This window comes from Balaenoptera borealis (genome assembly GCF_965194805.1).
Source record: "Balaenoptera borealis genome assembly, chromosome: 3".
Lineage (NCBI taxonomy): Eukaryota > Metazoa > Chordata > Mammalia > Artiodactyla > Balaenopteridae > Balaenoptera > Balaenoptera borealis.
The window spans coordinates 35,967,711-35,982,063 of NC_138866.1; the positions used below are offsets into that span (position 1 = coordinate 35,967,711).

The 14,353-nt window shown below is 40.4% G+C and overlaps 1 protein-coding gene across 1 annotated transcript in view; it reads right to left on the reverse strand.

The window, feature by feature from the left end:
* Positions 1-5,658: 5,658 nt before the first annotated feature.
* LOC309626178 (uncharacterized protein) overlaps positions 5,659-14,353 on the reverse strand; it is a 167,586-nt gene continuing 158,891 nt past the window's right edge. The window contains exon 4 of the mRNA XM_082386719.1: positions 5,659-14,141. Within this exon, the coding sequence (XP_082242845.1) occupies positions 13,991-14,141 (151 nt within the window). The 3' untranslated portion in view covers positions 5,659-13,990. The remainder of the gene's footprint in view (positions 14,142-14,353) is intronic.

Consider the following 14,353-nt stretch of genomic DNA (forward strand, 5'->3'; position numbering starts at 1 on the left):
GTCCACACACGGCTGAAGCCTTTCTCGTTCCCTGTACTGGCAGTGGGGACGACTGCCCTTGCCCATGGTTCCCTACGCCTTCCACTGGGCATTCTGGGGAACACTGGCACCCCCGGGGCCAAGGCTGGTTTGAAATGTATCAGAGAATAGAGACTGAGACGTCAAGATCCTGGATGGGATTTCTTAAGGACAGAATCTCTGGAAAGAAACAAAGAAACAAACAAAGAAGCACCAGGTTTTTGGAGATCCCCGGTCTTCACCTAAAACTCTTGGAATTCCCTCTTTCTCTGTCTCAACAATTCAGGGGTAACAACAAATGAGTAAAAATAACATTTTATTTAAAGAAGCGCATCCCCGTCTTCCTGTTAATATAGCTGATGACAGAAGGACCCAGGATGTGAAGGCTGCAGAGAGTTTTCCAGGGAGAAAAGGAACAGGCAGGACAGCCTGTGCCCAACTTGTCCACTGTGACTGTTGCTCAGAGGCAGTCGCAGAAGAGAGAACTTCAGAGTGTGAGGAATGAGCCTCAAGACGTAACAAGCACTCAGATTAGCTTCTCCTTTGAGTCCCCACCCCTGACCCCATTCCACTCCTCCCACCTCAGACCTCAACCACAATGTCCACCCTGAGTGACCTCCAGGCTGGGCGACCCCTCCACACCTCCTGCAAGGGGTGAAGGCAGGACAGAGTCCAATGTCTAGTCCTTCTTCCGAAGTTTATGCAAAAGGAACACTGTCAGCATCTCTCCCCTCCAGACGCAGCAGTGTGCACTGGCCGCGCCTCCAGACACCCCCTGACCGCCTGCTCCGTGGAGAAATAAAAAATAACTGCTCATTGGAGAAATGGGAGAGCCCTGAGCTTTTCCCATTGATTTCTCCCATTTTTTGATTCAAACATCTGCAGCCCCTGGGTGTTCAGAGCCCCCTCTTAACTTTCTCTGCAGGGCTATTCCTTGAGGTCTTTCCTCCTCAGGAGACAGAACTTTTTCAACCAGGAGCTGAGTTTGCTTTTCTCCGCTGAGGAACAGGAAGGAGTTTACTAAACCACACCATATTTTCACATATCTATCTCCTTAATTGCCTTGTGGGACAGGTATTGTTATCTCCACGAGAGAGAAATAGATATTCTGAAAGGTCCAGTGACTTGCCTAAGGCTGCTGAGATCCTAAATGCTGGAGCCTAGGACTGAACTTCTGCCTCTGACTCTAAAATCTGTGCCAGGTTGATGGAATCTAAGACTAGGGGCCTGGCTCGGGGCGGGAGTGTGGTGTGCAAGATAGAATCTCAAAGCCCTGTCTTTCCCTGTTTCTGGGGGCCCAGACTTTAGAAGTACAAGAACACACGCTTCAAAGAGAAAGAGGAAAGAAAATATATTACCCTTAGGGCAATGGCTTTAAACCTTTTTTTTTTTTCAAACACATAGACTTTTTTAAATTTATTTTTTTATACAACAGGTTCTTATTAGTCATCCATTGTATACACAGCAGTGTATACATGTCAATCCCAATCTCCCAATTCATCACACCACCCCCTCCAACCCCCTGCCGCTTTCCCGGCTTGGTGTCCATACATTTGTTCTCTACATCTGTGTCTCAACTTCTGCCCTGCAAACCGGTTCATCTGTACCATTTTTCTAGGTTCCACAGATATGCGTTAATATACGACATTTGTTTCTCTCTTTCTGACTTACTTCATTCTGTATGACACTCTCTACATCCATCCATGTCTCTACAAATGACTCAATTTCATTACTTTTTATGGCTGAGTAATATTCCATTGTATATATGTACCACATCTTCTTTATCCATTCATCTGTTGATGGGCATTTAGGTTGCTTCCATGACCTGGCTATTGTAAATAGTGCTGCAATGAAAATTGGGGTGCATGTGCCTTTTTGAATTATGGTTTTCTCTGGGTATATGCCCAGTAGTGGGATTGCTGGGTCATATGGTAATTCTATTTTTAGATTTTTAAGGAACCTCCATACTGTTCTCCATAGTGGCTGTATCAATTTACATTCCCACCAACAGTACAAGAGGGTTCCCTTTTCTCCACACCCCCTCCAGCATTTGTTGTTTGTAGATTTTCTGATGATGCCCATTCTAACTGGTATGAGGTGATACCTCATTGTAGTTTTGATTTGCATTTCTCTAATAATTAGTGATGTTGAGGAGCTTTTCATGTGCTTCTTGGCCATCTGTATGTCTTCTTTGGAGAAATGTCTATTTAGGTCTTCTGCCCAATTTTTGATTGGGCTGTTTGTTTTTTAATATTGAGCTGCATGAGCTGTTTATATATTTTGGAAATTAATCCTTTGTCCGTTGATTCATTTGCAGATGTTTTCTCCCATTTTGAGGGCTGTCTTTTCATCTTGTTTATAGTTTCCTTTGCTTTGCAAAAGCTTTTAAGTTTCATTAGGTCCCATTTGTTTATTTTTATTTTTATTTCCATTACTCTAGGAGGTGGATCAAAAAATATCTTGCTGTGATTTATGTCAAAGAGTGTTTTTCCTATGTTTTCCTCTAAGAGTTTTATAGTGTCCAGTCTTACATTTAGGTCTTTAATCCATTTTGAGTTTATTTTTGTATATGGTGTTAGGGAGTGTTCTAATTTCATTCCTTTACATGTAGCTGTCCAGCTTTCCCAGCACCACTTATTGAAGAGACTGTCTTTTCTCCATTGTATATCCTTGCCTCCTTTGTCATAGATTAGTTGACCATAGGTGCGTGGGTTTATCTCTGGGCTTCCTATCCTGCACCATTGATCTATATTTCTGTTTTTGCGCCAGTAGCATACTGTCTTGATTACTCTAGCTTTGTAGTACAGTCTGAAGTTGGGGAGCCTGATTCTTCCAGATCCATTTTTTCCCCTAAAGACTGCTTTGGCTATTTGGGGTCTTTTTTGTCTCCATACAAATTTTAAGATTTTTTGTTCTAGTTCTGTAAAAAATGCCATTGGTAATTTGATAGGGATTGCATTGAATCTGTAGATTGCTTTGGGTAGTATAATCATTTTCACAATATTGATTCTTCCAATCCAAGAACATGGTATATCTCTCCAGCTGTTTGTATCATCTTTAATTTCTTTCATCAGTGTCTTATAGTTTTCTGCATATAGGTCTTTTTTCTCCCTAGGTAGGTTTATTCCTAGGTATTTTATTCTTTCTGTTGCAATGGTGAATGGGAGTGTTTCCTTAATTTCTCTTTCAGATTTTTCATCATTAGTGTATAGGAATGCAAGAGATGTCTGTGCATTAATTTGTATCCGCAACTTTACCAAATTCATTGATGAGCTCTAGAAGTTTTCTGGTGGCATCTTTAGGATTCTCTATGTATAGTATCATGTCATCTGCAAACAGTGACAGTTTTACTTCTTCTTTTCCAATTTGTATTCCTTTTATTTCTTTTTCTTCTCTGATTGCCAGGGCTAGGACTTCCAAAACTATGTTGAATAATAGTGACAAGAGTAGACATCCTTGTCGTGTTCCTGATCTTACAGGAAATACTTTCAGTTTTTCACCATTGAGGATGATGTTTGCTGTGGGTTTGTCATATATGGCCTTTATTATGTTGGGGTAGGTTCCCTCTATGCCCACTTTCTGGAGAGTTTTTATCAGAAATGGGTGTTGGATTTTGTCAAAAGCTTTTTCTGCATCTATTGAGATGATCATATGGTTTTTCTTCTTCAGTTTGTTAATATGGTGTATCACATTGATTGATTTGCGTATATTGAAGAATACTTGCATCCCTGGGGTAAATCTCACTTGATCATGGTGTATGATCCTTTAATGTGTTGTTGGATTCTGTTTGCTAGTATTTTGTTGAGGATTTTTGCATCTATATTCATCAGTAATATTGGTCTGTAATTTTCTTTTTTTGTAGTATCTTTGTCTGGTTTTGGTATCAGGGTGATGGTGGCCTCATAGAATGAGTTTGGGAGTGTTCCTTCCTCTGCAATTTTTTGGAAGAGTTTGAGAAGGATGGGTGTTAGCTCTTCTCTAAATGTTTGATAGAATTCACCTGTGAAGCCATCTGGTCCTGGACTTTTGTTTGTTGGAAGATTTTTAATCACAGTTTCAATTTCATTACTTGTGATTGGTCTGTTCATGTTTTCTATTTCTTCCTGGTTCAGTCTTGGAAGGTTATACCTTTCTAAGAATTTGTCCATTTCTTCCAGGTTGTCCATTTTATTGGCATAGATTTGTTTGTAGTAGTCTCTTAGGATGCTTTGTATTTCTGCAGTGTCTGTTGTAACTTCTCCTTTTTCATTTCTGATTTTATTGATTTGAGTCCTCTCCCTCTTTTTCTTGATGAGTCTGGCTAATGGTTTATCAATTTTGTTTATCTTCTCAAAGAACCAACTTTTAGTTTTATTGATCTTTGCTATTGTTTTCTTTGTTTCTATTTCATTTATTTCTGCTCTGATCTTTATGATTTCTTTCCATCTACTGACTTTGAGTTTTGTTTGTTCTTCTTTCTCTAGTTTCTTTAGGTGTAAGGTTAGATTGTTTATTTGAGATTTTTCTTGTTTCTTGAGGTAGGCTTGTATTGCTATAAACTTCCCTCTTAGAACTGCTTTTGCTGCATCCCATAGGTTTTGGATCGTCGTGTTTTCATTGTCATTTGTCTCTAGGTATTTTTTGATTTCCTCTTTGATTTCTTCAGTGATCTCTTGGTTATTTAGTAATGTATTGTTTAGCCTCCATGTGTTTGTGTTTTTTATGTTTTTTTCCCTGTAATTGATTTCTAATCGCATAGCGTTGTGGTCAGAAAAGATGCTTGATATGATTTCAATTTTCTTAAATTTACTGAGGCTTCATTTATGACCCAAGACGTGATCTATCCTGGAGAATGTTCCATGTGCACTTGAGAAGAAATTGTAATCTGCTGGTTTTGGATGAAATGTCCTATAAATATCAATTAAATGTATTTGGTCTATTGTGTCATTTAAAGTTTGTGTTTCCTTATTTTCTGTCTGGATGATCTGTCCATTGGTGTAAGTGAGGTGTTAAAGTCCCCCAGTATTATTGTGCTGCTGTCAATTTCTTCTTTTATAGCTATTAGCAGTTGCCTTATGTATTGAGCTGCTCCTATGTTGGGTGCATATATATTTATAATTGTTATATCTTCTTCTTGGATTGATTCCCTTGATCATTATGTAGTGTCCTTCCTTGTCTCTTCTAACATTCTTTATTTAAAGTCTATTTTATCTGATATGAGTATTGTTACTCTAGATTTCTTTTGATTTCCATTTGCATGGAATATCTTTTTCCATCCCCTCACTTTCAGTCTCTATGTGTCCCTAGGTCTGAAGTGGGTCTCTTGTAGCTAGCATATATATGAGTTTTGTTTTTGTATCCATTATGCGAGGCTGTGTCTTTTGGTTGGAGCATTTAATCCATTCAGGTTTAAGGTAATTATCGATATGTATGTTCCTATGACCATTTTCTTAATTGTTTTGGGTTTGTTTTTGTAGGTCCTTTTCTTCTCTTGTGTTTCCCACTTAGAGAAGTTCCTTCAGCATTTGTTGTAGAGCTGGTTTGGTGGTGCTGAATTCTCTTAGCTTTTGCTTGTCTGTAAAGCTTTTGATTTCTCTTTGAATCTGAATGAGATCCTTGCCGGGTGGAGTAATCTTGGTTATAGGTTCTTCCCTTCCATCACTTAAAATATATCATGCCACTCCCTTCTGGCTTGTAGAGTTTCTGCTGAGAAATCAGCTGTTAACTTTATGGGAGTTCCCTCTTATGTTTTTTGTCATTTTTCCCTTGTTGCTTTCAATAATTCTTCTTTGTCTTTAATTTTTGTCAATTTCATTACTATGTGTCTCGGTGTGTTTCTCCTTGGGTTTATCTTGCCTGGGACTCTCTGCACTTCCTGGACTTGGGTGGATATTTCCTTTCCGATGTTTGGGAAGTTTTTGACTATAATCTCTTCAAATACTTTCTCAGGTCCTTCCTCTCTCTCTTCTCCTTCTGGGACCCCTATAATGCGAATGTTGTTGTGTTTAATGTTGTCCCAGTGGTCTCTTAGGCTGTCTTCATTTCTTTTCATTCTTTTTTCTTTAGTCTGTTCCGCAGCAGTGAATTCCACCATTCTGTCTTCCAGGTCACTTATCCGTTCTTCTGTCTCAGTTATTCTGCTATTGATTCCTTCTAGTGTCTCTCTTAAACATTTCTTGCATCTTCTCGATCTTTGCCTCCATTCTTTTTCCGAGGTCCTGGATCATCTTCACTATCATTATTCTGAATTCTTTTTCTGGAAGGTTGCCTATCTCCACTTCATTTAGTTGTTTTTCTGGGGTCTTATCTTGTTCCTTCATCTGGTACATAGCTCTCTGCCTTTTCATCTTGTCTCTCTTTCTGTGAATGTGGTTTTTGTTCCACGGGCTGCAGGACTGTAGTTCTTCTTGCTTCTGCTGTCTGCCCTCTGGTGGATGAGGCTATCTAAGAGGCTTGTGCAAGTTTCCTGATGGGAGGGACGGGTGGTGCGTAGAGCTGGTTGTTGCTCTGGTGGGCAGAGCTCAGTAAAACTTTACTCTGTTTGTCTGATGATGGGTGGGGCTGGGTTCCCTCCCTGTTGGTTGTTTGGCCTGAGGAGACCCAAAACTGGAGCCTACCCGGCTCTTTGGTGGGGCTAATGGCAGACTCTGGGAGGGCTTACGCTAAGGAGTACTTCCCAGAACTTCTGCTGCCAGTGTCCTTGTCCCCATGGTGAGCCACAGCCACCCCCCACCTCTGCAGGAGACCCTCCAACACTAGCAGGTAGGTCTGGTTCAGTCTCCTATGGGGTCACTGCTCCTTCCCCTGAGTCCTGATGCGCACACTACTTTGTGTGTGCCCTCCAAGAGTGGAGTCTCTGTTTCCCCCGGTCCTGTTGAAGTCCTGCAATCAAATCCCGCTAGCCTTCAAAGTCTGATTCTCTAGGAATTCCTCCTCCCATTGCCAGACCCCCAGGTTGGGAAGCCTGACGTGGGGCTCAGAACCTTCACTCCAGTGGGTGGACTTCTGTGGTATAAGTGTTCTCCAGTTTGTGAGTCACCCACCCAGCAGTTGTGGGATTTGATTTTATTGTGATTGTGCCCCTCCTACCATCTCATTGTGGCTTCTCCTTTGTCTTTGGATGTGGGGTATCTTTTTTGGTGAGTTCCAGTGTCTTCCTGTCGATGATTGTTCAGCAGTTAGTTGTGATTCTGGTGCTCTCACAAGAGGGAGTGAGCGCACGTCCTTCTACTCTGCCATTTTGAACCAATCTCTCTGGCTTTAAACTTTTTTGACCATCACCCATAGTAAAAGACACATTTTATTATCTTGACCCAGGACATCATATAAATATAAATATAAACATAAATGTAAATATAAACCAAAAGTTTTACCAAGAGGATGCACTCGGATATATTTTATTCTAATCTTTTTTTCATTTTAATAATGGTTTTGACCCACAGAATTGATTTCATTGCCCAGAAAGAGACCTTGACCTGCAGTTTGAAAAATGCTGCCTTAAAGCGTAAACTCACATTCAAAGACAAGCCCTCATACTACTCTTGTATAAAGAGCCAACTGGGACAGTGCCCAACATATAATACGTGTTCAGGAAATATTTGTTGAACTTCTGGACTTTTAAGGAACCAATAATCCACAAGTTAAACAATTTGTTCTGTAAACTCTCCAGTTTGCTGTATGTGGAAAAGATAATCCTAATTCCAAATTTCAACAAGCAAATCATTCACAAACACAAAACTCTAAGTTGATTTCTGTTGTGAATCTAGACTTGAAACTCTAAATAAAATACTAGCAGACACATCATTCAACAAGCATGAGTTAAGTGTCTGTTCTGTACTGTGCAATGTCCTAGGGGCCAGAGATACAGAAACAAATCAGACCCAGCCCCTGCCCTCACAGACCTGGGATGTGGTGGGAGATTGGGAGGCAAAGGCAGCTTTAGAATGCAGTGTGAAGAGGGTGGCACAGGCTGCATGGGAATGGAGGAAACAAAGTCAGTTTCCTAGAGGAAACAAAGTCAGTTTCCTCGGAGCCAACCCCAAGCCTATACTGGAAAGATGAATAGTTAGATGGGAGGGTAAATAAAGGAGTGCTGTATCAGGCAAAGAGAATAACATGTGCAGAGTTGTGGCAGCCACAGTCGATTGTCCCCCTACAGCCGATCCACATGTTTCTTGTTGGTCATGCCCCAGTTACTTTTGGAGGGCAGGGAAGTGTCCCCTGCTACTCCATATAATTCAGGGAAAAATCCTGACTAACATGAACCAGTTGTGATGGTCCCATTCTCCGTGCCAGTTATTGGTTTAGGAATGGGCATAAAACTCAGATCTGGCTAATGAGATTCAAGGGCATATCTTCTGAAAGGGGACTTGAGGAAAAGTTTCCTTGTTCTTAAAAAGAGACTCATGGTAAGAAACATCCCTCATCTTCTACTGGTTGCTGCATTGTCTCTATGGGATGCCTGACTGTAATGCAGCCATGTAGGGACCATGAATAGGGCGGCAATTAGAAGGACAGAAAGACCAGGGACCTCGGTGACCTTGGTGAGTAGCTGAACTAACCAATACTAAAGCTACTCTATCCCAGGACATGATGTCATGTAAGATAAAAGATTTCCCTTATTGTTAAAGTCAGTTGAGTCAGGGTTTTACGTTACTTGCAGTCAAAATGAACCTAAACTGATGCAAAAGCTGTGGAGATATAAAAGACATGTTCTGGGTTCTGCAAGGCAGGATTTGGGATGCAAAGGCCAGATCAGACTATGCTACAAACTTCAGCTTCAAAATGAAGTGACTGTTAAACATATGAAAAACTCAACCTCACTTTTAAAGAGAAATGCACTTTAAAGCTACAATGAGATGTCATTTTTCATCTCCCTATTGACAAAGATCAAAAAGCTTGATAATATCCAATATTGCCAAGGGGAAACCAGCACACCCATTTGTTGCTGATTATAAACAGTATAAATCTATGGAAGGCAATTTGGCCATAACTGTCAAAACTAAAAATGCACTTGACCCAACAACTCTACTTCTAGGCATTCATCCTATAGACACACTTCCATGTGAGCAAAATAACATGCACAATGATACTAGTTACAGCATTGTTTGTAAATGCAAATTGTTTGTAAATGCAAATTGGCTGAAAACTAGCCAGTTGACCAGCAGTAGGAAACCAATTAATAAATCACATTACATTCATATTGAATTATATGCAGCCATTAAAAAGAAGGAAACAATTGTGTATGTACTGACATGAAAATACATCAAATAAATATTGATAAGTGAGAAAAGCAATATGCAGGATAGAGTAATACAGAATGGTACATTACTATTTGTGTGTGTGTGTGTGTGTGTGTGTGTGTGTGTGTGTTGGATATTTGAAAATGCAAAAACCATGTCTGGAATGATAAACAAGAAACTGATAACATCAGTTGCCCCCAAGAGGGAAGTTAAGTGGCTAGAAGTCAGAGGAGGAAAGAAGACTACTTTCATTATATAGCTTTTTGTACCTTCTGAATTTTATGCCATGTGTATATATTAGCTTTTCAAAATGATTCATTAATAAAAGGAGGGGTCAATCTCAATGATAAAAAATACCTTAATTGAAGAATATCATAAGATATTAAACTAGAAAATTTTAAATTATTTTTATAAATGCAAAAGGGTATTTAATTTTCCATATTCATTCATGTTAAAATGTTAATAGAGGAATTCCCTGGTGGTCCAGTGGCTAGGACTGTGCACTTCCACCACACGGGGCACGGGTTCGATCCCTGGTCAGGGAACTAAGATCCTGCATGCCACGTGGTATGGCCAAAAAAAAAAAAAAAATGTTACTAGAGATAGAATGGTCTTCTTCACATAAGAAAGAGTGCCTAATATTGGACATCATATTCAATGGTGATTTTGTAGAAGCTGTTGTCAGTTCTTAAAGATCACAACAAGATGTTACCCAAGAATCTGGAAATAAAGTTGATTTCAATATTAAATTGGTAAGATTTCCACCATCACAAACGTGACTGGTTATATACAGAGGTAAATCTAGAGGTTGTAAATTTGTGACTGAAAGGTTGAGAAGAGCCAGCATTCCAGCCCAGATGCTCCGGGAGTAATTTCAGGGGAGCACGGAAAAGAATGCAACAGTAGTGCAGAACACAGAACCTTACACATAAGTTGAAAAAAGATCCAGTACATACAAGGGAATTAGTCAGCCAAGCAAGCACACCAGTTCCCCCTAAACACAGCTAAGGGGAAGGAATCTCTTTACTAAGCAGACTCCCACATACACTTCCAGCCATAGAGGGCTGTGATCTGACTTAGCTGAGAAACACTTGAGATCAGCTCCTTCCTTGGTCTGATTTCATGCTTCCTAAGCACTGCCTGATAATCTGGCTGCCCCTGAGGCCAATCTAAGGAGACAAAATATGATCGTCAGGCTGACTTGAGCAAGCCTTCTGATCCACTCAAAAATTTCATTAAGACTTTAGCTGATAACAGAACATAGATTTGTAACAAAACAATTCACAAAAGAATAAATATGTAAAAAAATATTCAATTTTACTAGTTATCAAAGAGAAGCAGATTAAAAGAAGCATGGTATTTCTTTCACTAAATTAAATTTAAACTTAACCACCCCCCCCCCAAATTAAAATGCAAATTTCTAAATCAGGAGCTGGTGATATTGGCACCTGTATTCATGGTGGATAGTATCATAAATAGATGTACTCAATTAGGAAAATAATCAAGAGTCCTAAAAATGTTCATGTCCTTTGACCTAATACATCTCTTTTCGAGAATGGATCCAGAACAGAGCAGCAGAATCATGAAGCCATTGCCAAAGTCCAGGGTTCCATCCTGACATGGTCTCCCTGTACGGAGCCTTCCCAGGCCATATTCCTATGCCTGTGCTTTTCAGTACAGTAATCACTAGCCACATGTGGTTACTGAGCACTTGAAATGTTGCTAGTCCAAATTGAGATGTGCTATAAGTGTAAAATACACACCAAGTTTCAGACTTAGGGGGAAGAAAAAAAAGAGAGAAAAATAGATCACTAATAATTTTTATATTGATTATATATTGAAATGATAATGTTTGGATATTTGGCTTAAATAAAATATACTATTAAAATTAATTTCTTATCTTTACTTTCTTTTACTTTTTTAATATGGCTAAGAGAAAATGTTAAACTACCTATGTGGCTCACATGCTATTTCTTTTAGACAGCACTGTCCTAGTATTTCTGTAACGTAATGTGACCAGCATCTTAGGTAATCACCTCTATTTCTAATCAACATGGTTCTTTCTATCTAGTGCTGTGGCAAGGCTGACTTGTTTTCTAGAAAAAGGAAGAGGAAGGATAAATGGATGGCCCAGCAGAGGAAAGGGCCTCTGCCATAATTTTTGCCCCAATGTCCTTGCTCCCATGCCTGAAATTCTCCATTGAGCCACAATGTTGGGTTGGGTTGTTGAAATGGAAGGAAGCTACCTGGCAGTGACTGCTTTCCCAGACTTATATCTCTCTGTCTCCCACATCCCTCCACTTGGGTCCATCCATGATGTCACCAGAAAGATCTATAAAGATAAAAAGGTCATATCACGCCCCTGCTAAACATCCTCCAGCTACTTCCCTTGTGAGTTAGAATAAAATTTGCATGCCTGCCTTGGCCCCAAAACCAAAGGACCTGGCCTTGCTTCCCTCTCTGGCCTCTTCCTTCTCCTTTCTCTCCCTAGGCTCCAGCCACACCAGCCTCATTTCACTTTGTCAACCTGACTGACTCCTTTCCCTCTTTAAGTCTCCTGAATGTACCATTCCCAACCTTAGGAAGCCTCTCTAGTCCCTTTCTAGCACATCAGTGTATCTTATTTCCTTTATCATACTTAGAATTTCCTGAAATTATTCGTATTGTGTTTCCTTTGTTACCACCTGTCTTTCCTTCACAAGGTAATAAACTCCATGAGAAGAGGGATCCTGTCTATCCTGTTCACTGCAGCATCCCCCATCTTAGAACAGCATCTGGTGCATAGTAGGGGCTCCACAAATATTTGTTGAACAAGTCTATGAATGAATGCCAAATTACTCCACCTACCCCTTCCAAAATGTGCTTTGATTTCTCTTGTCTCAAAGGAAATCTTGCCTCAAAGTATCTTTGCTTTTGCTATGTCTTCCTACCTAAAGTCTTTATTCCTCATCTAAAATGATTTACTTTCCGCTTCAAGCAAAAACTACCCAACTCAAAAGCATTTGATGAGGGACTTCCCTGGTGGTCCAGTGGTAAAGAATCGCCTTCCAATGCAGGGGACGCGGGTTCAATCCCTGGTCGGGGAACTAAGATCCCACATGCCGTGGGGCAACTAAGCCCACGTGTCACAACCACTGAGCTTGCGTGCTGCAAACTACAGAGCCCACGCACCCTGGAGCCCGCACACCACAGCTAGAGAGAAGCCTGCGCCGCAACGAAAAAAAAAAGATCCCGCGTGCCTCAATGAAGATCCCACGTGCCACAACTAAGACCCGATGCAGCCAAAAAATAAATAAATAAAATAAATAAATATTTTTTAAAAAGCATTTGATGATAAGGAGGGTATTTTTGTTTTTTGTTTTTTTAATCTCACATAATAAGAAGTCCAGAAGTGGTGCAATTCTAAGGTTGGGTAACTCAGTGACTCAACGATGTCCTCAAAGAACCATGCTTTTTCCAACCTTTTTCCTCTGCCACCCTCAAAATGTGGCTGTTGACCTCATCTTCCCCCTTTATGTTTGCAAGATGACAACGGCAGCTTGAGTACCATGTCCTTACACGACAACATCTCAAATCCAGAGCATCTCAGACTCAGAAAATTTCCCAGAAGTCCCTTCTTCAGAGTTCCCTTTTATGTTCCATTGCCCAGAATTGTAGGGCATGCCCATTCCTAAACCAGCCCATTTCTAAACCAGTTACTGGCAAGAGCAAGGAATTTCCATGACTGGCTTAAAGAATCAAGATCTGCCTCTCTTGGGCTGGGTGAGTCCCTTGTCTCCTGTAGTAGAGGTACTAAAATTTAACAAAGGAGTGGGTTTGGGGTGGTGTGATGGAGTCTAGGAAGAAAAAATGGTCTCAGAATAAGCCACTGAGAATTTCTACAAGCCACAAAACCCTACTAGTTTTTTCAAGTGCAACTCAAATCTTAGGTCTTTCATTAATCCTACTCCGATTAGCTGAGCCAGAAGCAGTCACTCTCTCCTATGAATGTAAAACCTTCAGTTCAGGTCAAAAACTTTGGTATCATTCCTAATTTCTCTGTTTATAACCCCATACCTTAGCTATTTTGTCTACCTTCAAAATATATTCAGAATTAAACCTCATATCACCAACCTCAGTCCCATCACTTCGGCACAAGCCATCATCATTTCACCCCTGGATTAGGCCTCTACCCTCACACAGAATGATCCTTTCAATGTATAACTCAGATCATGTCACTGCTCTGCTCAGAACCCTCTAATGGCTTCAGAATAAAATCCAAAATTCTTCCCACGGCCTCCAGAACATTGGTGATCTACGCTTGTCCCTTCTCTAACCTTATATCTTGCCCATCCCCTCTCACTCACTGCCCTCCAGCCACACTGGCCTACTTGTCCTTCTTAGAACCCACCAAGCACACTCCCGCCTCAGGGCCTTTGCACCTGCTATTCAGCTTGCTTGGAAAATTCTTCCAGATATTCTGATGTCTTGCTCTCCCTCTTTCTTCAGGTTTTGACTCAAATGGCACCTTATCTGGGAGGCATTCCCTGACCTCCTATCTAAAAAAATTCACCTTACTCTGCTTCACTTTCCTTTGAAGCACTTGTTACAAGTTGATGTATTATATATTTATTTGTTAACACTCTGTCTTGTCTCATTAGAATCTAAGATCCACAAAGCCAGGGGTTTTATCTGTTTTTTCACTGGTTTAGCATGTAACATAGCATATAATAAGCACTCAATATATATTTATTGAATAATTGCATAATCCTTTAAGCTTTGTTATCTGTTTGATTCACCTGACATGGTCCGAAGCTATTACCTTTGCATGTGCCCATGTCCTGTCTCTTCAAGCTTCTTAAGGGCCAGAGCTGAGTCTTAAAGCACAATGTCTGGTATAAAGAGGGCATTCCAAAGTTTACGCTGTTGACAGATTTGGAGAAAAAATATATTAGGATAATGAGAGTTATCATTTTTCTAACCTGGTCTTGGCAGGATGATGAGAAGATGAAGTACGGGATAGGACAGCACATTTAGGAGAGGGCTTGGGGTTTGCCCTTGGAACAGGGTCCAAATTAAGTCCTTGAGGAAGAGGAGAGAAGCATCTCTCTGAAACTGAAAGGAGAATACAGGAG